At 35.6% G+C, this 23,403-nt stretch overlaps 2 protein-coding genes across 2 annotated transcripts in view; both read right to left on the minus strand.

Moving 5' to 3' along the window:
* Positions 1–421: 421 nt before the first annotated feature.
* ZNF678 (zinc finger protein 678) lies at positions 422–8,772 on the minus strand (the record flags this gene model as incomplete). The annotated part of the gene is made up of 2 exons (XM_031655143.1): positions 422–677; positions 7,932–8,772. Coding segments are annotated over 2 exons (924 nt in total), but the record flags the coding sequence as incomplete, so codon positions are not given.
* Positions 8,773–13,361: 4,589 nt separating this feature from the next.
* Positions 13,362–23,403, minus strand: part of LOC101002059 (protein ZNF738) — a 94,120-nt gene continuing 84,078 nt past the window's right edge. Inside the window, 5 exon segments of the mRNA XM_031655138.1 lie at positions 13,362–13,957; positions 13,960–13,984; positions 13,987–14,110; positions 15,959–16,052; positions 16,835–16,961. Coding sequence (XP_031510998.1) covers positions 13,890–13,957; positions 13,960–13,984; positions 13,987–14,110; positions 15,959–16,052; positions 16,835–16,961 — 438 coding nt within the window. The 3' untranslated portion in view covers positions 13,362–13,889.

The following is a 23,403-nucleotide window of genomic DNA, read 5'->3' on the forward strand; positions in this document are numbered from 1 at the left end:
CACACTGATGACTGCCACCTATTGGCTGTGTCTTGGAGATGTCCCCAATGTTCCTGCAGCTCTCTGAGCTGAACTTTTCTTTTCTGAAAATGGGCGAAAAGAAGATAAACCTCATAGGGTTCTTGTAGGGACTAATGTCTTGAGACATGGAAAGCAGGTCAACCATGCCTGGCTCCATAAAAAGGCTTCTGCACATGCTGTGGCTGTTCATATTTATTATTTTTTTCTGAATTTTACTGAAACTCTCTGTAACATGCCCCAATGACTCATGTCCCTTATTGTTGGGAAAACCATATCAAAAGCAAGTCCATTTTTGCATTTGTAAATGCAGTTTGACATTTCTTTTGCCTAGTCTTTGTTCTTGACATAGGCAAAACAGGGGTCCCCTGCTGGTAAAAAAAAAAAAAGGTCCCACGTTTAATAAAATATCTGAGACGGTTCTGGTTGAGATTTATTTAGTCAACACACACACATTAAGCATCTAATCTGAACAGTCACATTTCCAGACACTTGGCATTATTCAATGAACAAAGCAGTTGAGAGTTTCTGGGCCTCAATTTCATTTGGGGAGTCAGAAACTCACAGTAGACATTATCAGCAGTAGACATTATATGTCACGAGAATGTAACATGATGCCTTCGTGTCCTCCTCTAGGTATAGATGCATCCTCCTAGATTCTGACAAAGATGAAGGATCTCAGAACAAATTATAACTTTTAAGTGAATGCAGAAAAAGAATTTTAGAAAATTCAACATTACTTTATGACAAAATCTCAAAAGAAATTACATATAGAACATACATACCTCAAGCCAATAAAGGCCATATATGACAAATGGATATCTGACATCATGATAAACCTTCAAAAGTTGTAAGCCTTTTTTTAAAGTGGCAAAGACAGTAGATCGATAGTAAGGCAAAGATACCTAATTTCATCACTCTTATTTAACATGCTACTGAATTTCCAAGCCAGAGCAATTAGAGAACAAAACCAAAGTCAGCCAAATTGGAAAGAAAGAAAATAATTATCCCTGTTTGCAGATATCATAGTCTTATGAATAGAAAACTTTAAAAACACTTAGAATAAATTCACTAAAGTTGCAGGATACAAAATCAAGATATAAGAGTGAGTAGCATTTCTATATACTAACAACAAACTATCTGAAAAAGAAATAAAGAAAACAATTGACACCTGTAATAGTTACAAAAAGTTTACTTCCCAATAAAATTATTCAAAAATGTTAAAGATCTCTATATTAAAAGCTGAAGAAAATTGAGGTATAAAATTAAACACAAATAAATGAAAAGTTATCCCTTATTCATAATTGGCCAAATTAATATTGCTAAAAAGTCTATGTTACACAAAATGATGTATATATTTAACATAATGTCTATAAAATATCAATAGAATTTTTCACAAAAACAAAAAAACCTAAAATTCATATAGTAGAGCAAAAGATTCTGAAAGCTGGAAGCATTGTACTACTTGACAGTTGAATAATACTGAAAGCTACAGTAACTAAAACAGTCCAATACTGGCATTAAAAACAGATAAATAGACCAATGGAGCAGAACACAGAAAGACGAATACCTCACAGTCTCACTCATGTGGAATCTAAACAAGTTGATCTCATTAGAGACTAGAAAGAAGGTTAAGAGATGCTGAAGTTTTAGGAGAAAGGGGCTTAGAGAATTATCTGTTAAATGATAAACAACGCCTGTTAAGCTAGGAGGAATTAGTTCAAGAGACCTATTGTAGTGCAGAATGACTACAGTTATTGAGAATATATTGTATTTTTTTTTAAAGTGCCAAGACAGTGTTGAGCATTCTCACAATAAAAATAACCATTGAGGTAAAGCGTTTTTAATTAGCTAGAATCAAGCATTTCAAACATCATGTGTTATATGTATATATATAATTATGTGTATATATGTAATTATAATTACATATATACATATTTAATTTTATATATACATATATCATTATGTATATATGTATATATATAATTTTGCCAATTTAAAAATAATTTTTAAACACATCATGGAGCGAAAACAATGCTCCAAATACCAAGTCTGCATCTTTTTAAACTTAGCTGAACTATATAGAAAATACAGTTTTTATGATTTTTAAAAATGTCCACTTATCAGCCATAAGCATAGAAACTCTAATATTCACCAGCATGTTCTAGAACCAGCACAGAACATGGGAGTCACCAATGAACTCTATGGCTTTCACTTTAAGTTTGGGACACCTGGAGTTTCTGGTGCTGATGCTAATCATATGGATGACATTAAAGAAGCAGGTGGTGCTAACAGTCCCATCTCTGGCCATGGTGTGAACACAGAAATCAGGTTTGCATTCAAAATCACCAAGGAAATACTTCAATCCAAAAGCTCTCTAGATCTCTGAGTTTTTTAATACAGAAAATGACTAAGGAATTGGCGAGTTATGTGATTATTTATATAAACTCTGCAATGTAAGCTGCACCCATTTAAATAAAACATACTGTGATATGAGTAAGAAACTTCCCAAGATTCCAGTATCAATGGGGAAGAAAAGATTATTCCAAATTTTAAATCCACAGAAGCATTTAAAAATTTAAATTAAATTCAAAAAATTAAATGTAAATGTAAACATAAATGTAAATGTTTATTATTGTCTAATATATTACATAAACACTAAAAACTAAAAAATTCTACATGTACACATAAAGTGTGCTATATGTAATTTATAAAAAACTAAATTTAAACTTTTTTGCTTGCCATTAAGTGTCCTTAAGATTTCTAAGATATATTTTTGCTTAAGGGGTTTCCAAATTCTGATGTTTCTTTATATAGTGATTATGATATATAGCCTACCATTATTAATGCTTTACCTATTCTAACTGATTTCATGTTTACCACATTTTGTGGTAGAATCTAATAACATTTCTTTCATACAAACATTACTAACTCACTAATTTAATCCTATAAACTGTGTAGAGTACATCCCAATTATGCCAATTAAATTATTCAAATGGTGCATTTATAACTTAAAAATGTCCTCAAACTCTCCAGTTAAATCCAATTTTTCACTATATTAAAAATTTCAAATTTCTTATCACATCCTACAAAATACTGTATGAAATTACATGGGCTGCAGAGAACAGTGAGAAATCTGTAGCCATAATAAGCAAAGAAGGGAAAGGGCTATGACTGACACATAGATGGGGGTGAAAATAAAATAATAGTGAAGTACTGGAGATAACTATGAAATAAACACAATTCCTCTTAATTTCAGAGGCAGTTGTACACCCTGGGTATACATGTGTTTTCTTTACATGCAGAGTTAATGCCATCTCTTCATGCTGAATATTTCTAATCTCTTACTTGTAGCCAAAAAGTGACTTCAACAAGAGTATTTGCTGCTAATTATAGAGCATCTATTATACCCCCAGGAAACCTAGCACGTTCCTGTGTTTGTTCACCTCATTTATATGTCAAAACAACTTTGTGAATTATGAAGCCTTCCCAGTGCACATATAAACAAATTGGCTCGAAAAACTAAATAAATTCAATTATGTAAAATATTAAAATGGAAACAAAAACCAAGTAAAAATTGTCTGAAATAAGGTTCTCCAATTGAAATACAAAAATAGAATGTACTCATTAAATAAACTGTAGCAACACACACATTGTAGAATTACATCTTAAAATTATCTTGTGAACATTAATAAATTTTATGAAGGTTATTCTTGGAATTTCTCAGGAATATAGAGAAAATTTCATGAACTTTGGAATGAGAAAACTATATATTAGGTTTAGGATGGTCAACAGACAAGAAAAAAACAGGATCTGCATGAGAAGATTCTGAGCCAGGAGCCATAAGATTTTTCAGAAGTAAATTCAATACAAAGCAGAGAATAAATATTTACTTTCAGAATCTTTGAGATTCCTAGTTTGCTAGTATCCAATATTTTTGTTTTACTCTCAAAAAAGTACACACCTATACTCAAACACAATTACATGCTCCATAATTCTCTTAAAGTTAACACTTATGTTTAGAGTGATAGACTTATAAAATTAACTCCACGTTAATCAAAACTAAATGTATGTATGTGTTTTTACAGGCCAGAGAAGTCACAGGCTCAAAGAAAAATGTAGTATGACATTTTGTAAATAGTCATTCAGGATTCAGAATACATGGCTTTTCATTATACTCCTTTATAATCATCATCATAGTGGGCAATTATAATGGTTATACTGAAGATTATATAAGAGTATCATTGTCCAATATTTACAAAAGAAAAAAATTAAAATATAACCTATGGTATGTTAATCCATTTTGTGCTGCTAAAAGGGGATACTTAACACTGGCAAATTAAAAAGAGGTTTATTAGCCTCAGTTCTGTTGGCTATACAAACACGACATCAGCATCTGCTTAACTTCTGATGAGGCCGCAGGGAGCTTTTACTCATGATAAAAGGCAAAGGAGTATCATGGCAAAAGACAAAGCAAGAGGAATATCAGCTTTTTTTTTTTTTTTTTCTTTTTTTAACAACCAGCTTTCACACAAACTGACAGAGGACTCACTAACTGCAGTGGAAAGAACATCAATCTATTCTGAGGAATCTACACCCATGACCTAAACACCTTCCACTAGACCCCGCCTTCACCATGGGGAAACACATTTCAACATGAGGTAAGGTACAAAAAACCCAAAGCATATCATATTAAAAAAATTTCCCAAGTTGTTTGAAATTAAAAGCCACTGGGAAAAGAGACTACTAGAGGTATCCTTTCACTGTTACCCAGTAGTGTATTGTTACTATCTGTTACCTACAACTTTGGGTAAAGTGGTATAGGTTAATTATTGTGGCAAGATGTACTTCATTCAATGTAAAATATTCTTAACACATTAAAAATCATTTTGTTTTATTAAAAGAAACTGCATTCTAAAAATAACATTTCAAAAGCTACTATATTTTATTACCTTAATGTGCAACTCATAAAACAATTTACTACTAAAATTCAAAATATTTCTCTATTACTATAATGCAAAATACTTCTCTGAATACCTAATGTGTTACTTAAAACACTGTTATACATCAACAAAAAGCATTTCTACTTATATTTTCCTTATAAATGTTACATTTCAGCACCCTTAATCACTCATGAAAAAGCATATAAATGATGGTCATCTAATATAGAAGACCTTCTCATAGCTCTTATGCAGCAACAAATGACCACATGCTTTAACATAAACAATAAATATAACAAAATCAAGTTATTTGAGATTTGAATTACGTCAATATTAAAATATATAATAAAAATAAAAAACTTTTAATACGAAAAAGTATAACATGAATGTAACTACTTCAAAAAGACATCATCTCTTGATTCATTTAAATTTTTTTTTTTTTACCATTCTGTTACAGTTTATTATTAACTTATTTTCATTACATGTAAGCCAAAAATAGTTTCCAATATTTAGAGAAAATTTACTCCTAATTAATTTATATTTTTGACTTCAGAAAAAATTGCAGACAGAATCATATCCTGAACAAATACAAGCTGTGACCTATTTACATCTTGATCAATGTTACAAGCCAGGGCCAAAAGATATTTTAATTCTGGGCTATTGCAGAAGAGTTTCTGGTTATATCAGGAAGTTAAATCATTTGAACAATTATTATTAGAGTTTTAACTAAGTCCAGTGAACTGTAAATAGGCAAGTTGGATCTCGTTTAGGCAGAAAATTGGGCTGTAGATGTAGGGTGTGTGGTGATGCTTATTGAATCAAACAGACCCTGTAATCTGCAAAAAAGAAAAAAGTAACTTGGTGTCATAATCTGTACTCTTGATTTTCTTGGTGAGTCTTGGACCATGTATTCTTATCTTTATTTATTTTTGTCTTTGTTTAAGAGCAACTAAAAAAGTCATTGAAAGGTGGAGTATATGGTATTATCTATCACTCATTACTCCTAGGCCATGTGACTCAATTCTTCCTATCTTACTTCCTTTCTAAGTTCTATAGATTATTTTTGTATGCATTTTAGGCATTTTTATCCTTTGAAAAATTTTAAATTATTGGATTGTTTCAAATATCTTTCATACATATTCTAAAAATAACAAAGACTTTGCATTCACATTACATTGCTTTCATGTTATCAGTGTCTAGCTATTACTAACCTCTTGGCATGCTGTTCATACTCATACACTCAACGTCTCCCTCAGTTTTGGCTATTCCCTCTTTCTTAACTCTCATTTTACTGCAGATTCTACTGATACTTTCTTTCAATGCCTCCTCAAATTGAGAAATAACTAACCCCTTTTTCTGGAATATTTATAATTGACTTATACAATTGTTTTCTAACTGGTTTCTTGCTCCTCTGATTAACTTCACACACTCCTGCTGGAGTTGTTTTCCAAAACACAAATATGAATATAACTTTCTATAGCTTTTAAATTTCTAATTTACCTTTCTTGCCAAAAGATAAAATCCACACTTCTCAATCTGTTACTTAGAGTTTTCAAGCACATAGCTTCCTGCAAGCAACTCTCTCCAGTTCATTCTCACCATGTTTTAACAATACACTTAAAAAAAGTTAGTATCAGACTTCTGCTCCTTTGCTCAAGCATTTCATTCTGTCTGGAAATTTCTTACCTTACATATCTCTACATCAACTTCACTATGCTATACCATATTTTTGTTGCACTAGCATACATGAACAATCATGTCCAAGTTAAGTCCCACGTAAGTAATAATTTCTACAGCCACATACTAGGATCTTAGCACCCCACTAAGATTGTCATCATCCAACCATCTCCCAGAATAGGAAGTAGTACACAAGGATGTACACATAATTAGTAAAAAATATAAAACATCTTCCTAAAACACAAATTTGAATCCATAGTAAGTAAATTATAACCTCTTATATTAAAGTTATCAATGTAGTAGAATAACTATTGCTGTTGTTTGATCTCTTAGGCATTTTATCCCTCATTGAAGAGACTTATTCCTCTTGACACCATATGATTCTGAGAGGGCTTCCATATTACATCCTGTCTCTGCCTCCTTAGCTCTAGTTGATTGATCTAGTGCAAATCTGACCCAAGTTAGATGAATCAAAGCCTTTCCCTGTGATTTTTTCACCCAGACTCTGACATGAAAAACTACCTTCTTTTATTTATTTATTTATTTATTATTATACTTTAAGTTCTAGGGTACATGTGCATAACGTGCAGGTTTGTTACATATGTATACTTGTGCCATGTTGGTGTGCTGCACCCATCAACTCGTCAGCACCCATCAACTCGTCATTTACATCAGGTATAACTCCCAATGCAATCCCTCCCCCCTCCCCCCAATTCATTTAAATTTACATACAACTAAATTATCTATTTAAACTTTGAATTATTCTTGACAATCAACACTGCTTTAAAGTAACATCTGAAACTGTTAGTGCCTTAGTACTTTCTATAGTAAATTATGTTTTATTTAGACTTAATTTTGGACATTTATTTGTATTCACTGTATCTGTAAAATATATTCTACTATACTATAAACTCTGGTGTTTTCTAAGGTATATATCTTGAAAAAATGTTTTTCCACATTTGTAGGAGGTTTTTTCCCCCATAAAATCCTCTAAAGTTGAAGAAAGTCTGAATAATTGTTTAAGGGGTTTCCTCTGGTACAGATTCTATTTACAGGATGATCTTTGAAATAAACAAAGGTATTGTAATATTCTATATTTATACATTTCATTCAGTATAGTGTTGTGCACCATGAAGCTTACATTTTGTGAAACATCCTTAAACAGTCATGATGCTCATACCACTTTTATTCAGTATGAAATTACTGAAGCCATGTATAATGTAAGCAGTTTTTAAAGACTGCCACATTTTTCACATTTGTCAGGTTCCTCTCCAGTATAAGTTCTCTTATACTTACTATGGATTGAGGATTGGTAAAACCCTTTTCCACATTCTTTACATGTGTAGGGTTTCTCTCCAGTATGAATTCTTTTATGACGAGTAAGGCTTGAGAACTGGTTAAAGGCTTTGCCACATTCTTCACATTTGTAGGGTTTCTCTTCAGTATGAATTCTCTTATGCTTACTAAGGATTGAGGACTGGTAAAAAGCTTTGCCACATTCTTTACATTTGTAGGGTTTCTCTCCAGTATGAATTCTCTTATGGCTAGTTAGGTGTGAGCACTGTTTAAAAACTTTGCCACATTCTTCACATTTGTAGGGTTTCATTCCAGTATGAATTCTCTTATGTTGAGTAAGGCTTGAGAACTTGTTAAATGCTTTGCTACATTCTTTGCATTTGTAGGGTTTCTCTCCAGTATGAATTCTTTTATGCTGAGTGAGGTTTGAGAATTGAGTAAAGGTTCTGCCACACTCTTCACATTTGTAGGGTTTCTCTCCAGTATGAATTCTCTTATGGCTACTTAGATGTGAACACCGATTAAAAGTTTTGCCACATTCTTCGCATTGGTAGGGTTTTTCTCCAGTATGAATTCTTTTATGACGAGTAAGGCTTGCAAACTGTGTAAAGGTTTTGCCACATTCTTCACATTTGTAGGGTTTCTCTCCAGTATGTATTCTCCTATGTCTAGTTAGGTGTGAGCACTCATTGAAAACTTTGCCACATTCATCACATTTGTAGGGTTTCTCTCCACTATGAATTTTCTTATGGTTAGTTAGTTGTGACCACCAATTAAAAACTTTGCCACATTCATCACATTTGTAGGGTTTTTCCTCCAGTATGAATTCTTTTATGTTTGGTTAGGTTTGAACATCGATTGAAAACTTTGCCACATTCTTCACATTTGTATGGTTTCTCTCCAGTATGAATTCTCTTATGTTCAGTAAGGATTGACCTCCGGCTAAAATTTTTGCCACATTCAATACATTGAAAGATTTTGCTTTCAGTTGATGAACACTGAGTAAGTCTATTATAACATTCTTTCTGCCCCTTATCCTCATTCACAGTTCTCCAGTCTTTCACTAAGTGCAAATTGTCAAGGCCCCAGCTTCTATGTCTTGTCAGTGTCACTTTTTGGCATAAATCTTTCATAACCTGCTCTGGCAAAAGGTCTTGAATGGAATAAGATAAAATAGCTGAAAGAAATAAAAATAAAAAGTTATTCTGCTTACTAATCTCCAGTAAATACACTTTACAAATCTAATAAATATTATATCAAAGACATTAACAAGATGGCATAATAAAATACCACAGGCCCTGATTCCTTTTTGAACATATAAACTTAACAAAAATATATTGACAAAAATGCCTTTCTGAAAACTAAAATCTAGTTGAGTTTGCAACACCCTAGGTGAGCACAATTGCAAAATCCACATAGAATAGAAAGTAAAGTTTGTTACATTTATACATAAAACCTTTCCTCCACCCCAATATAGCATGGTGTCTTTAAGAGTAAACTTCAAACTCCTGGCTTCTCCCTCAAAGCAAAAAAACAGAAAAACAAAACATTGCACATGTGCCCATACTTCTGGCTTTTAGGGGCTTTCCAAAGACTGGTTTCTGTCTCCCATAACAAAGACTGTTGAAAGAAATGGTGGTATGCTTTGAATGACAGCTTTGGTCTGCTAAGAAAAAGGTAAATAATTGTTACTGCAGCAGAGAGATCATAGTGCCACAGCCAGACACCAGGTGTAGCACATGATTACAGGTTTTTACAAAGAAACATGAACAAATCTCTTTAGCTGAACAGTAAACACACGATTCCAGAGAAGACAAATCATAAGAAGAGGTTTGAGAGGCTACAAGGATCTCCAGCCTGGCAAATAGCTAGTAGCCTTCTCCAGGACAAAGCCACTTATAAAGCGTGTGACAGGTGGCATTTTATTAATGCCCAAATATGAACCAAAGATTACAACATATGCAAAGTTATCAGGGTAACATGGTCCAATCAAGGAAACAAACTAAATAAAAAATTAATTCTAAGAAAATAAATATGTATAAATTATCTAAATAATTCAGATGACTCAGTAAGTGAAATGGGAACAAAGACAACTAAATAAAATCAGGAAATGGGAGTATCAACAAAATAATAAAATGTATAACAAGAAACAAAGTGTGGGACTAAAGAATACAAGAAAATAACAGAAATGTTTACACAAAAGATGTAAAAAAATCAATAATAAACACAAAAAGACCCATAAGAAGACACATTATATGCAAGATTTTGAAATCACAGAGAGGAATAAGATGTTGAAAGCAGCAAGAGAAAAGTGATGTGTCATTTATAAGCATTCTCCTATGGGATTACCTGTGAATTTATCAACAGAAACTTTGCAGGGAAAAAGGGAGTTAAGTGATATAGTCAGGGTGTTGAAAGAAAAAACAAAAACTTTCAAGCAAGAATGCTATTAACAGTAAAACTGTCCTTCACAATTAAGAGAAGATGAAGACTTTCCAAGATAGCCAAATGCAGAAAAACTAAATCACCAGTAAAACTGCCCCATAGAAAATGTAAAATGGACTCCGGTCCATTGAAAATAAAATGTGTCATTAAACAAAAAATTATATACAAATACATAACTCTCTGGGAAAGATGTATACATACACAAAAACAAAATTCTGTAGTTTTATAATGATGGTGCTGAAAACACTTTTACTTACGCTCTACAATTTGAAAAATGCATGAGAACAATAATAAACATCTGTTGATGTCTATATAATATGAAATATATAATTAGTGACATCAATAATATGAAGTTTAAGGTAAATATAACAAAAAAAATTTCTGTATGCAACTGAAATTAAGCTATTACCAGTTTATTATATGTTGTTGTAACTTTGGGGGTTTTATAATTCTCATGGCAACCACAAAGAAAATACCTATAGAGATACATATAAACACACACAGAAGAAGAGAGTAGAAGCATGTTACTAAGCTCAGAAAACATACTGGAAGACAGAGAGAAAAAGAGGAAAAAATGGCTACAAGAATCCGATAAAACAATAAATGACAATAGTAAGTAATTATGTTTTAGACAGCTATTTAAATATTCATCAACAAAACATCCCAATCAGAAGACTGAATAAAGAGATTTAGAAAAAATTTTAAAAACCACAAACTATGTCTTGTCTCCAAGAGACTAACTTTAGACGACTGGCATAATAGACTAAAAGTGGGAGGAAGAAAAAAGATTCCATGCAAATGGTAACCAAATGACAGTTGGAAAGGTAAAAATTATATTGGGAAAAGTACATTATATGTCAACAACTGTTATATTTCACAAAGTATACTTTAAGCCAAACTTGTCACAAGAGAAAATATGAACATCAAGTAATAATAAAAGTGTTCATTTATTGGAAACATATAATTTATAAGCATGCATGAATACACATAAGATTTACTGAGAACATAGGTTCCCCATTAGGTTTCCCAAATATATATGTTTATTTAAAAATCCCACACAAATTTGAAATGCAAAGAGAAAACTAAATGGAAGTGCAACTATATAGGAAGAATAAAATCAGCAAGTTGTTGGAACAGGAGGTCCTCTTCTTGTATATCTCCCAAAGCAACAAAAACTTATCAACCATCTATGGACATGAGTGCCTTTGTGAGAGAGCCAGGCACCATGGCTCATATTTGTAATTCCAGCTATTTGAGAGGGTGAGGCAGAAGGATTACTTCAGGCCAGGTGTTTGAGACCAGCCTGGCTCATAGAGCAAGACCCTGTCACACAAAAAGTACATTTATGATTGCTTTGTGATTCAGGGAGGGAGTTGCAATACCCTGCCAAAAGCACAAGACCAAGGAAAGCCTTTTTCAGAAAGTAAGTTTACCTTCAGATGGCAAACTTGAGGACCGCTGGTCTTGGCTACAGATGAAGAAATGGCCCATTTAACATGATTGCACTTAGAATTCTGAAGTAACACTGTAACTGTCATTAACTCCTCCCAGCCATAGTCAAGAAGAGGTACTGCCCATTCAGAGAGCTAGGGTCAGATGCTCATTCATGGCCATAGATGCAGAACTGCAGACCTTGACATTTACTGTGGTCTCTGAAGCAGGTGAATAACTCAGTTCTAGACCTTTAAGCTACATTCCATGGCCAGTCCTGCCAACCTGGAGACCTGTGACCTGGTAAAAACCTTGCAAGTACTGGGTGGGAGCGACACACATACAAACACTTGGTATTAGGCCAAGTGTCTGCCCTACAGATCAAAGTGCTGAAGGCAACTCAGTTGGCCAAGTAATAAGACAGACTTCATAAGCACACAAGCCCCTGGTAATAAGCCCACTAAAGATAGACCCCATTGTGGACCCTGCAACAACCTTAGGACTCAGGTATATCATCTCTCTACTGTGAACCCAGAAAAGATCTCATCAGCTGGGGACCCAATAGGATAAAATCTTTACCTGTATAAACCAGTTTATAAAAACTGGTAGAGGTGTTTGCTCCTTCAAATGCACAGACACCAATGCAAAGTGATATTGTGCCCATTATCAATGCTTCTATTTTAACATAGTCCTGGAAGTCCTAGACAGAACAATTAGGCAAGAAAATTTTGTAAAAGCCATAAGAACTGAAAAGAAATAAGTAAAAATATTGCTGTTTGTTGATGACATCATCTTATATGTAGAAAGCCTAAGAAATAAACCAAAAATCTGAGTAAATTAGCAGAATATAAAAGGTTATACAAATATCAGTTTTGTTCTAGTACACTAACTACAAACCATTTAATAAAAAAACTCATTTACAGTAACATCTAAATTTCTTAGCAAAAAAATTTAAGCAACATGAAAAATCTTTACATTGGGAAAGAAAATATTGATAAAAGAAACAAGAAAAAACAAATAAATGTAAAGATACCCAATGTTTATGAATTGGAAGGCTAATTATTGTAAAGTGCCATATTATCCAAAGCAATCAAGAGATTCAATAAACTTCCTATCAAAATTACAATGGCATTTTTAAAAATAATAGAATAAAATTTTAAAATTTATATAGCATTACAAGACACTGAATTGTGAAAGCAATCTTGAGAAATAATAACAAAGCCGGGGGCATCATACTTTCTGATTTAAAGCTCTATTTGAAAACTATGGTAATAAGAGTAGGATGGCATAAACACGAAAACTGATACAAAAATGGAACAAAATAGAGATCTCAGATATAAACCCATGCATATAAGGTCAATGAATCTTTAACAAGGGCGTCAAGAATACACAGTGTACAAAAGATAGTCTCTTCAATAATTGATGCTGGGCAAAAAGAATATCTACATCCAAGTGAAATTAGACCATTTTTTTCTTACACGATACCAAGAAATTAACTCAAAATAAAGACTTAAATGCCAGACAGAAATCCTTAAAAATCTTAAAAGAAAATATATTTTAAAAACTACTTGATATTGGTTATGGTAATGATTTTTTGGATATGACATCAAAAGTATAGGCAACAAAAGCAAGTATTAACAAGTTGGACTGCATGAAACTAAAAAGCATCTGTACAGCAAGAAAAACAATAAAATAAGAAAATCTGCAGGATGGGAGAAAATATTTGCAATCCATAAATCAAATAAAAGGTAGATATCAACGATATATGAGGAACTCATAGAAATCAAAAGGAACACAATAATAATGATAATATTAATAATAAAATTGAAAAACAGGCAAAAGACCCAATAGATATTGTTCCAATGAAGACATACAAATGCCAACAGATATATCAGAGGGCTATCACCAATCATCAGGCAATCACAAATCAAAACCATGATGAAATATCACTTCACACTTAAGATGACTAATACATATATATTAAAAAGTGAGATAACGGTTTGACAATAATGTGAAGAAAGGGGCTAAGAGCAGTGGCTCATGTCTATAATCCCAGCACTTTAGGAGGCTGAGGCGGGCAGATCACCTGAGATCAGGAGTTTGAGACCAGCCTGGCCAACATGGTGAAACCCCGTCTCTTCTAAAAATACAAAATTAGCTGGGTATGGTGGCACATGCCTGTAATCTTGGCTACCTGGGAGGCTGAGGCAGGAGAATTGCTTGAACCGGGGAGGTGGAGGTCATAGTGAGCTGAGATCGTGCTATTGCACTCCAGCCTGGGCAACAAGAGCAAAACTCCATCCCAAACAAAACAAAACAAAACAAAACAAAACAAAACACACAATGTGAAGAAACAGAAATCCTGTACTGTATACTTTAAAAGTTGTAAATTGGTGAAGTCATTATAAAAATTGGTATGAAGGCTCTTAGAAAAAGATACAAGTATAAAATTCAACAATCCCAGTTCTGTGTATATAACCAAAGGAAATGAAATCAGTATCTCAAAGAAATATCTGCATCCTCATATTTATTACGGTATCATTCACAATTGCCAAGATATGACAATAACCTAAATGTTTTTAGACACTAGATGGATAAATATGGTTTACACACACAATAAAATATTATTTGGTCATAAAAATAATTTAATTCTGCCATTTAAACAACATGGATGGACTGGAAAGACATTATGCTAAGTAAAATAAGCCAGACACCAAAAGGCAAATACTGTATGATCTCACTTGTATAGAGAATCCAAAACGGTGAAACTCACAGAAGCAGAGAGTACAGAGGGAGTTGGCAGGGCCTAGAAGTGAAGAAATTGGGAAGGTGTTTTTCAGTTTTTGTTTTTTTGAGACGGAGTCTTGCTCTGTCGCCCAGGCTGGAGTGCAATGGCAGGATCTGGAGTGCAGTGGCTGCTTGCTGCAGCCTCCACTTCCCAGATTCAAGCAAATTCTCCTGCCTCTGCTTCCCGAGTAGCTGGGATTACAGGTACCCGCCACCATGCCCAGCTAATTTTAGTTTTTTTAAGTAGAGATGGGGTTTCATTATGTTGGCCAGGCTGGTCTCAAACTCCTGACCTCAAGTGATCCGCCCACCTTGGCCTCCCAAAGTGCTAGAATTGTTGTTTGGTTTTAAGATGAACAAATTTAAAAGATCGAATGTGTAATTTCATGAATACAGTTAATAATGTCTTGTAGGCTTAAAATTTGCTAAGGTAGTAGACATTAGGAATTCTCACTCCAAATCAATTTGAGTGTGTTAATTATAGTACAATGTGTACACATCAAATTTTTATGTTGGACATTCATAATTTTTATTTGTAAAAGAGTTGTTACACACACAAATATATATGCATGCATGTATATGTATGTATACCCCAGTAAGCTTTATAGTAAATAAAAACAAATTTAAAATATAGTTATTTAAAAATAAGGTAAAAGGTGGGAGTTTAATATATGCTCAGCAATCTTCCAAGCTCCCTAATAAAACAGTATTGTTTTTAAATGTAGGGAGTAGATATATTAAATTATATTACTGTTGATACTGTAACAATGTGGGCATAGAGTTTAAATTACCAATCTCAGTTTTTACTTAGAAAATAAAATTTTGAAGTAAAATAAGTTTAGATTTTCTTATATTTAGTGTTCTGATAAAATCACTGAGTATGAGCTTCTGTAAAATCACATTTGAAACCTCCATAGGATAGAAAATCATAAAGCTGAAAACACAACATATGTTTGTGGTGTTCCTGGGATTTCTGAACCAAATGCCAATATACCACTACTCTCACAAATTTCAGACAAGATGCAAAAAGAGAATTACATGGTATAAAATAGAGTTCCTCAAAAATATGTAGATATGCCTATGTTCCACAAAGCAATGGAAAAGCAGTCAGATTATATAGTGCCTTATAAACCATGAACAGGACTTTGCTTCACTCTGTAACCTCAAAGGAAAATCACTTCATGGTAGTGGAATCCTTAGAGAACTTAAGAGCATGGGGCAGAAGATGCTCCTGTGAGAGGAAGACAAAGAAACTCAGGCTTTTCTGAAGCAGAGCTGCCCAAACCACATTTTCATTTCTGGCTTTCTCCTTGACATTTGGGCCTCTAACCTGTGTCATCTACTTTATTTACTCCTACCTGCCTTGAAATTTGGCTACTATCACCTGTCTCTTTAAACTCCCAGGCTGTTTTCTTTGTTCTAGACAGGTGACCAGGTCTGGATTAGACATAGCAAGACCTGTTCCATTAGAAAAAATAACATGACTCTTGCTGGCACGCTCCAATTACCAACCTAGTACGGTGCTTGGTAGGAAAACAATTTTTTAGAAGGTTCTAGAAAATTAGTCCCAAAATACTATTTTCTGACATTAACTATACAATATTTAGAAAGGACTTTAAATGTATAGGTTCTTTTTGTTTGTTTGTTTGTTGAGATGGAGTTTAGCTTTTGTTGCCCAAGCTGGAGTGCAATAGCGTGATCTCGGTTCACTGCAACCTCTGCCTCTCAGGTTCAAGTGATTTTCCTGCTTCAATCTCCCAAGTAGCTGGGATTACAGGCACATGCCACCATGCCCATCTAATTTTTTTTTTTTTTTTGTATTTTTAGTAGAAATGGGGTTTCACCATGTTAGCCAGGCTGGTCTTGAACTCCTGACCTCAGGTGATCTGCCCACCTCGGTCTCCCAAAAACGTATAGGTTCTTAGCTCCACTACCCAATACTACTGAATCAAAACTTGGTAGTGTAATTAGATTTTGAGGTGTGGGCAACAGTATCTTATGCCACTAAAGTTCTGGAATTACCAGTCATCTAGACTGAAGAATTTAGACCTTAAAATTTATGTCAAGATGAAACATTTTGAAGATTTTATTTTCTATACCAACAAATTCCCAAGTTTTCCTTAGAAGCAGAGATCAAAAACTCATTCATGCAAATGACAAACTCTCAGGTAACATTTCAGGAGTGAAAAATATGAAATTCATAGTATGAAATACAAATTGTGTATTGAAGTTATCCTCACCCAGGGAGACCAGGTTTCTGTAGTTCTCGAACATCACATCCCTATACAAATTTCGCTGGGCAGGGTCCAGACATGCCCACTCCTCTGGAGAGAATTCTATGACCACATCACTGAATGCCAATAGTCCCTGGGGGGAAAAAATACACACACATTTACAAAATGTGCCATGGGCAGAGTTCTTAATTTGACTCCAACTGAATTGAAGAGAGTAAAGTGAACTTTTTCTGGCATAAATTGTCCAGTAAGATACTGTTTAAAACACAAAGATTCTCAAATGCATTCTGTAACTCTAAGGAAAGAGGATGGCATAAGATTTACAAAACCAGTGTAGATGCTATACTTTTGTTAAGCGTTATAGTATAAAAATAAGGGTGCCAATACAGGCATTACATATTGGACAGCTATACTTACATTACACAAGATAAGTTGGATAAATTTCTCAGAAGGAAAAATCATCTGAAGTGCCTCTCAGATTTTAATGCATATGACAAGAAATTGGAAATCTGTTTAAAATGTAGATTTTGATTCAGAAGGTCTGGGCTGAAACCTGACTTTCTGAATTTTGAACAAGTTCACCTGTGATGCCAATGCTTCTGAACCAAGGAGAATATTCTGCCAAACATTAAGTGGCAGAGCCTGCATTTATCTCAGTTCATTTGACCATTAAATAAGAGCCTTCATTTTCCAAGGTCAAATAATCTAAGAAAGAGAACTTCCAAATTAAATGTGATGGTTCATGCCCATCAGTTATTAAATCTCCCCAATGTACTTAATAATACAGAGAAAACTAATTTGCTTTGTAGTGAAGAAATCTGTCAGAAAGCATCTTAACCTAGTGAATAAAATTAACACCAACTGTAACAGAAAAAACTGGTATCACGTGTAAAAATGCACAGGAGGAGGTTACAACATTATTGCTATAACAGCATAGGTCAAGAAGGCAAAATCTGAATCTAATCATAAAGAAACATCAGTTTCATGCAAAATTCCATCAACTTTCTTTTAACTAATCCAAGGACCCGAATCCATCTCCAGTGGGAATCTTGGGCATCCACACCTTCCCATGTTCAACAGATACAAAAGAAACATTCATTTTGCAGGTCAAAAATTTATAGTAAAGATTGCTTACGGCACGTAAAAAGCCTGAATGGATATAAAACATTGATATATAGGAAAGAAATATTTTTCAGAGCCCCTTGACTATCACAAGAAGAAAAATTTAAAAAGTACTTGAAATAAATTTATTAGGCAGAAACATTACAAATATATAAATAAAAGTCTGCAAGTTTTAAACACATGACATTTCTGGAGAAACAGCTGACCCAGCCCCTGACCTAGTACTCATTTATCCGAGAACCAGCCATTTCTTCCTCTTTTTCTGATTTCTGTTCAGATAAGATTATCTGGACAAATCACACATCTTGAGAATATGCCTTTAGAGATGTCAGCACAACTCCTTCACCTGCTATGACCACACACACAGGCAGAAGGACCTTGAAATGCAGAAAAAGCTACTTTCCTGTTTCTTCTTCATACAAGACAGGAACAATGAGCTCCTACATAAAGGTCAAAATGTGAGTTTTCATTTTCCTGCCATCAAGTGCCCTTCTGTCCCATGGAAGCCAGCAATTTTGGCTACAATAATAAAAATATTGGCTGCACTGACTTGACCACACCAAACCAAAGGAGAGCAGGCCCTGTGACCTTCCTCTGGAACAAAGGCTGAACTCAACTCTCTCAAATGTATCTAAGGGTCCTCATGCTTGACCCTGGCCTTACCTTAGGATCACATGGGGTACGAAACTAAAACAACAATGTTCTTACCCAGACCAATAGACAGAACCTGTGGGGAGGGTACAAGTGAGAGTATTTCTTTAAACTGGACATGTGACCCTAATTGGAGGCTTGGGCTGAGAGCCACTTAGCTAAGCATTGCTTCTGAAACTTCAATGTGCATATATCATTTGCTATTCTGAGCCCCACTTTAAGTAATGTGATTCTGTAGGTTTGGAAGAGGTCTATTAACTGGCTCCTGTAAGAAGTGTCCCTGTTCATGTTAATGTTGCTCCTCCTAGGTCCATCACGAGTAGCACTTAGGTAGAAAACTACAGGCACAACAAACAGAGTCCTTTTACACAATACTCTTAGCCCAATACAAATATTTTTGGTCCAAAGTGAAGACCACCAGTCACAATTCTGAAACATGGCATTATCTGCTAGCCCTTTAAAGTTTAAAGAGGACCACAATGTCTGAGCAAATCTCCATTTGGGAAACAACTTGTGCATATACATTAATGCAATGTTTATGGAGCATGTACTATGTGCTGGGAAGTACATTACAAAACACTATGCGGGGAACTTCACATTATGTGAGTTAATCTTCATAAAACCCTGGGAGGTAGATGCAAAGTGTCTCATAATTGCCAGGATGTGAATACAGGGCATACTCTTTCTATTTCTTTTTCCATTTATCTATCACTGATTTTAAAAATAAAACGTATAGGCCGGGCGTGGTGGCTTATGCCTGTAATACTAGTACTTTGGGAGGCTGAGGCGGGTGGATCACCTGAGGTCCAGAGTTCGAGACCAACTTGGCCAACAAGGCAAAACCCCGTCTCTACTAAAAATACAAAAAATTAACTGGGCATGGTGGTGGGAACCTGTAATCCCACACTTGGGAGACTGAGCCAGGAGAATCGCTTGAACCCAGGAGGCGTGGGTTGCAGTGAGCCAAGACTGTGCCATTGCACTCCAGCCTGGGTGACAGAGCAAGACTCCATCAAAAAAAAAAAAAAGAAAAGAAAAAAAGAAAAAAAAAAGGAATAAAATAAAGCTAAATATAGATGGAAGAGACACAGAAATAAGTGTGGCATATAGGTTAGAGGAACTTTTTATTGTTGTATTTATATTTACTGTTTTATAACTTGGAGAACTACTGGATCCGAAGAAATAGAGAACAGGTTACTGAGTAAAATGTTTTTAGAAACACAGATTTTAATTAAAAAATAAAAATTAAGGCCCCAAAATATAGTCTTTGGCTCCCATTTATCTGTTTGGATTTGGGGAAATTGTGGGAACCAGGTTTGGGGAGGCAGCAAGAGCAGCTACTGAAACCTCTGATCTCCCCTAATCAGTTCTGTGAGGGCAAATTCCAGGGTGGAAACATATTTAGACAAGGTTTCGAAGAGCGTGAATCTGGGCAGGGCTGGGACCCTGGGCTTCACATCTTTATACCAGTGGCTGATTTTCAGTTATGTCTTTCCTAAGGCTGCCCACAAGAAACTTGACTTTCACAGTTTGTGTAATTTCAATTGTTTAAGCCAATTCTCTATTCTGTAATGTAACAATAAATATAACATAAACCTTTAGAATTTTCTGGCACTAACATATTAGAAGCTAAATATTTTATTCCTAAGAAGGTAAAAGCATTTACGGCCACCACCACTGCTGTACTACTACTACTACTACCTCCTCCTCCTTCTCCTCCTCCTTCTCCTCCTCCTCCTCCTAATAATTCTGTTCAAGAATGGCCATTCAGGCCAGGTGCGGTGGCTCATGCCTGTAATCCCAGCACTTTCGGAGGCCAAGGCGGGCGGATCATGAGGTCAGGAGATCGAGACCATCCTGGGTAACAAGGTGAAACCCCATCTCTACTAAAAATACAAAAAAATTAGCCGGGCATGGTGGCAGGCGCCTGTAGTCCCAGCTACTCGGGAGTCTGATGCAGGAGAATGGCGTGAACCCAGGAGGCAGAGCTTGCAGCTTGCAGTGAGCCGAGATCCTGCCACTGCACTCCAGCCTGGGCAACAGAGCAAGACTCTTGTCTCAAAAAAAAAAAAAAAAAAAAACCACAACAAAAAAAGAATGGCCATTCAGGTAGTGACATCAGAACTCACAATAACATTAGGGAAGTAAGGAGCTCAAATGAAGCCCAAGTTCCCTGTGCACCTATATCTCTACTTTTTAAAAAAACTGGCCACACACTTCCAAATTCAAGCATTTACCTACATTTTCTAGACTGAAAGTTCATGCATGATGGAGCCATGACAGCTCCATTTGCTTTTCTAATAGCCATACCAAATGGAGGCAATTGGTCTATACATTAGTTTGCATCTCCAGATCTCCTCTTGGTTCTTCATCCAAGTACCAGGAAACTGAAGAAACCCCCATCTAGGTACCAACCAAGAAGATTCATTCTATGAGGGGAGAAACAAACCCTAGATGCCTTATTTCTCTTCCGCTGAGATGAAAGCAGAATACCCCATCAACAGTCTTCACAGGACATCCCTAAATGTCTCATAGAATCTCGGATGCTGATGAGACGGGTTCCAGTAAGCCTAGGCTGATGTCCCCATGATGAATCAGGCAGGACCAATTCAAGGTACTTCTATGAGGCCAGGAAAGTAAATTAAACTGCCTTTGTAAAGCAGCCAACCATGTTGGATACTACCTGTCTCTGATCAGCTAACTCTTGGGTAAGAGGAAAGATAAAACTATCCTACTCCAGTAAGAGTTCACAGATGAGGTGTAATTGTGGTCATGACTGGACGTTTTGTGGTGCTGACCTCTCATTGCTAAGGTACTTGTTTACACTTACAGATTCTTCCAGGTTTTGCTGAAGGTAGGCTTTACTCTCCAAAAGAAACTCGGAGACAGGGTGCTCTACTTTTTACTATTTGTACAACTGCAGCAGGTCACTGGACAAAATCTACAAAACATGGAAAAACCCACCCCAAAAGAGGGACTTTACAAAGTCTATGTTGATGTCTCACAAGGTAGATGTCTCCCCTGAGTTTTCTATCCATCCTCAGTTCAAAGTCTAGCCCTTTATTTTGCATCTTAGGCAAATGACAGCCCCTCTTTGTGGACTCTAGGCAGAGTCAACCTGGTTTACTATTTCTGGGAGCTACAGAATGGGGAGAAAATCTAGAGGAGATATGCCCTCATGGAGGCTTCTCTAATAGATGCTGAAGAACCCCAGGACCTACATTCAAAAGTTTAAGCTGCAGACTTAGGTCTTTGAAGGGCAGGAATGTGACAGGTGCCCTCTGTAGATTCCTGGGCATTTGGACAGCAGGAGAAGGAATGAAGTTGAGGGTCTTAACGCCTACTCAATGCACAGATGTGAGCCCAATTGTTTCTGGGCCCCATAATCTCTGACTCAGTTTTGGGTCTGAAGATGCCAGGGGCATTAAAAGAAAGAACTGGAATATCTGGTTGTTGTTTTGTGAAGTTATTTTTGTAGAAATATGGTCTACTTACTCTGAAAGAACTGTAGATTCCAAATAGAGAGACCCTTCTATCTAAAAATTGTGCAATATTTTGCTGTACAATTGCAAATTGTGACTAGACGCTCAAAAAAAGAAAGGCCCTTTACAGTGAAGCCTTGTGGGTAACTTATATGTTTATATCATGTTTGGTAATTCTGGATAGCGTTTAAAAAGCAACTAAAAACAAAATTATTTTCAACTCCAGAAAAACTCTCCACAATGGTAGAACAGAGAGAAAACTGTTGCTTTTTTTTTTTTTTTACATAAAATTGAATCACAATGTGATATATATCACAGGTCATCTGCTAACAGATTGCAAAAACAAAAATAAAAGTAATGAAAACTAGTCCTTAAGTAGAAGACAGAATCTTTTTAAAAATATGTATTGTTCAGGCTGACCCCATTTTAGGCCTCAGCCCACCTGCACCCAGGCTCTCATTAAAACAGCATGTTGCTCCACACTGCCTTGTGTGTTGGCACACTCTTGGGGTTCCAACCAATACAAGAACCTTACATCTGGTGCTGAGACCCAGGAGGGGCTCAGGTCTGCGTCCCCTGTGGACCCTACCCCTCTACCCTAGCAGCCGGACAAAGGAAGCTCCTCAGCTTCCAATCGCCTGTCTCTGCATGCACATCGGTCACTGATCTCGCCTACTGGTAAGTTTCCCGGGAGCCCGTTAGCAGGGGAAACTCTGCATGGCCTCTCGGTTTCTCCGGTCCAAAAATCCAACGTTGGTCCCAGAAGGCTCTGGCATGTGCCAGGTACTTGCTGATCATCTGGTCTCAGAAGGACGCCTCCAAGTCATGTGATCCCGTTCCAGGACAAAAAAGGCAGCGGTGACGATCGCTCCTTTTATCATCTCCCTCCGGTCATCCAGGATGGTCTCCTTTTCCCTGTTCTCCCAAGCCTACCCTCCATTATGGGAAACTCCCAGTCTTCCATTCCAAAAAACAGCCCTTTAGGCTGCCTCATAAAAAACCTGCAAACCTTAGGCCTCAGTCAAGATATCCGCCCTAAGCGCCTTGTCTTTTTTGCAGTACAGCCTGGTTGCAGTACGAATTAGATAATGGGTCCAAATGGCCTGCAAATAGAACGTTCAACTTAACAATTTTAACTGATGTAAGCAATTATTGTCGACAACTGGAAAAATTGGAAGAAATTCCTTATGTCTAGGCCTTTTTGCACTCAGATTACAACCCGACCTCTGCAATTTTTGCTCACCTGTTCAAATCCTTCTCCTCCATTCTTGCCACCTTGATCACCTTTCTCCTCCCAACCCTACCTCTTTTTCCTTGTTA

The sequence above is a fragment of the Papio anubis genome, chromosome 1 (assembly GCF_008728515.1).
Source record: "Papio anubis isolate 15944 chromosome 1, Panubis1.0, whole genome shotgun sequence".
NCBI lineage: Eukaryota > Metazoa > Chordata > Mammalia > Primates > Cercopithecidae > Papio > Papio anubis.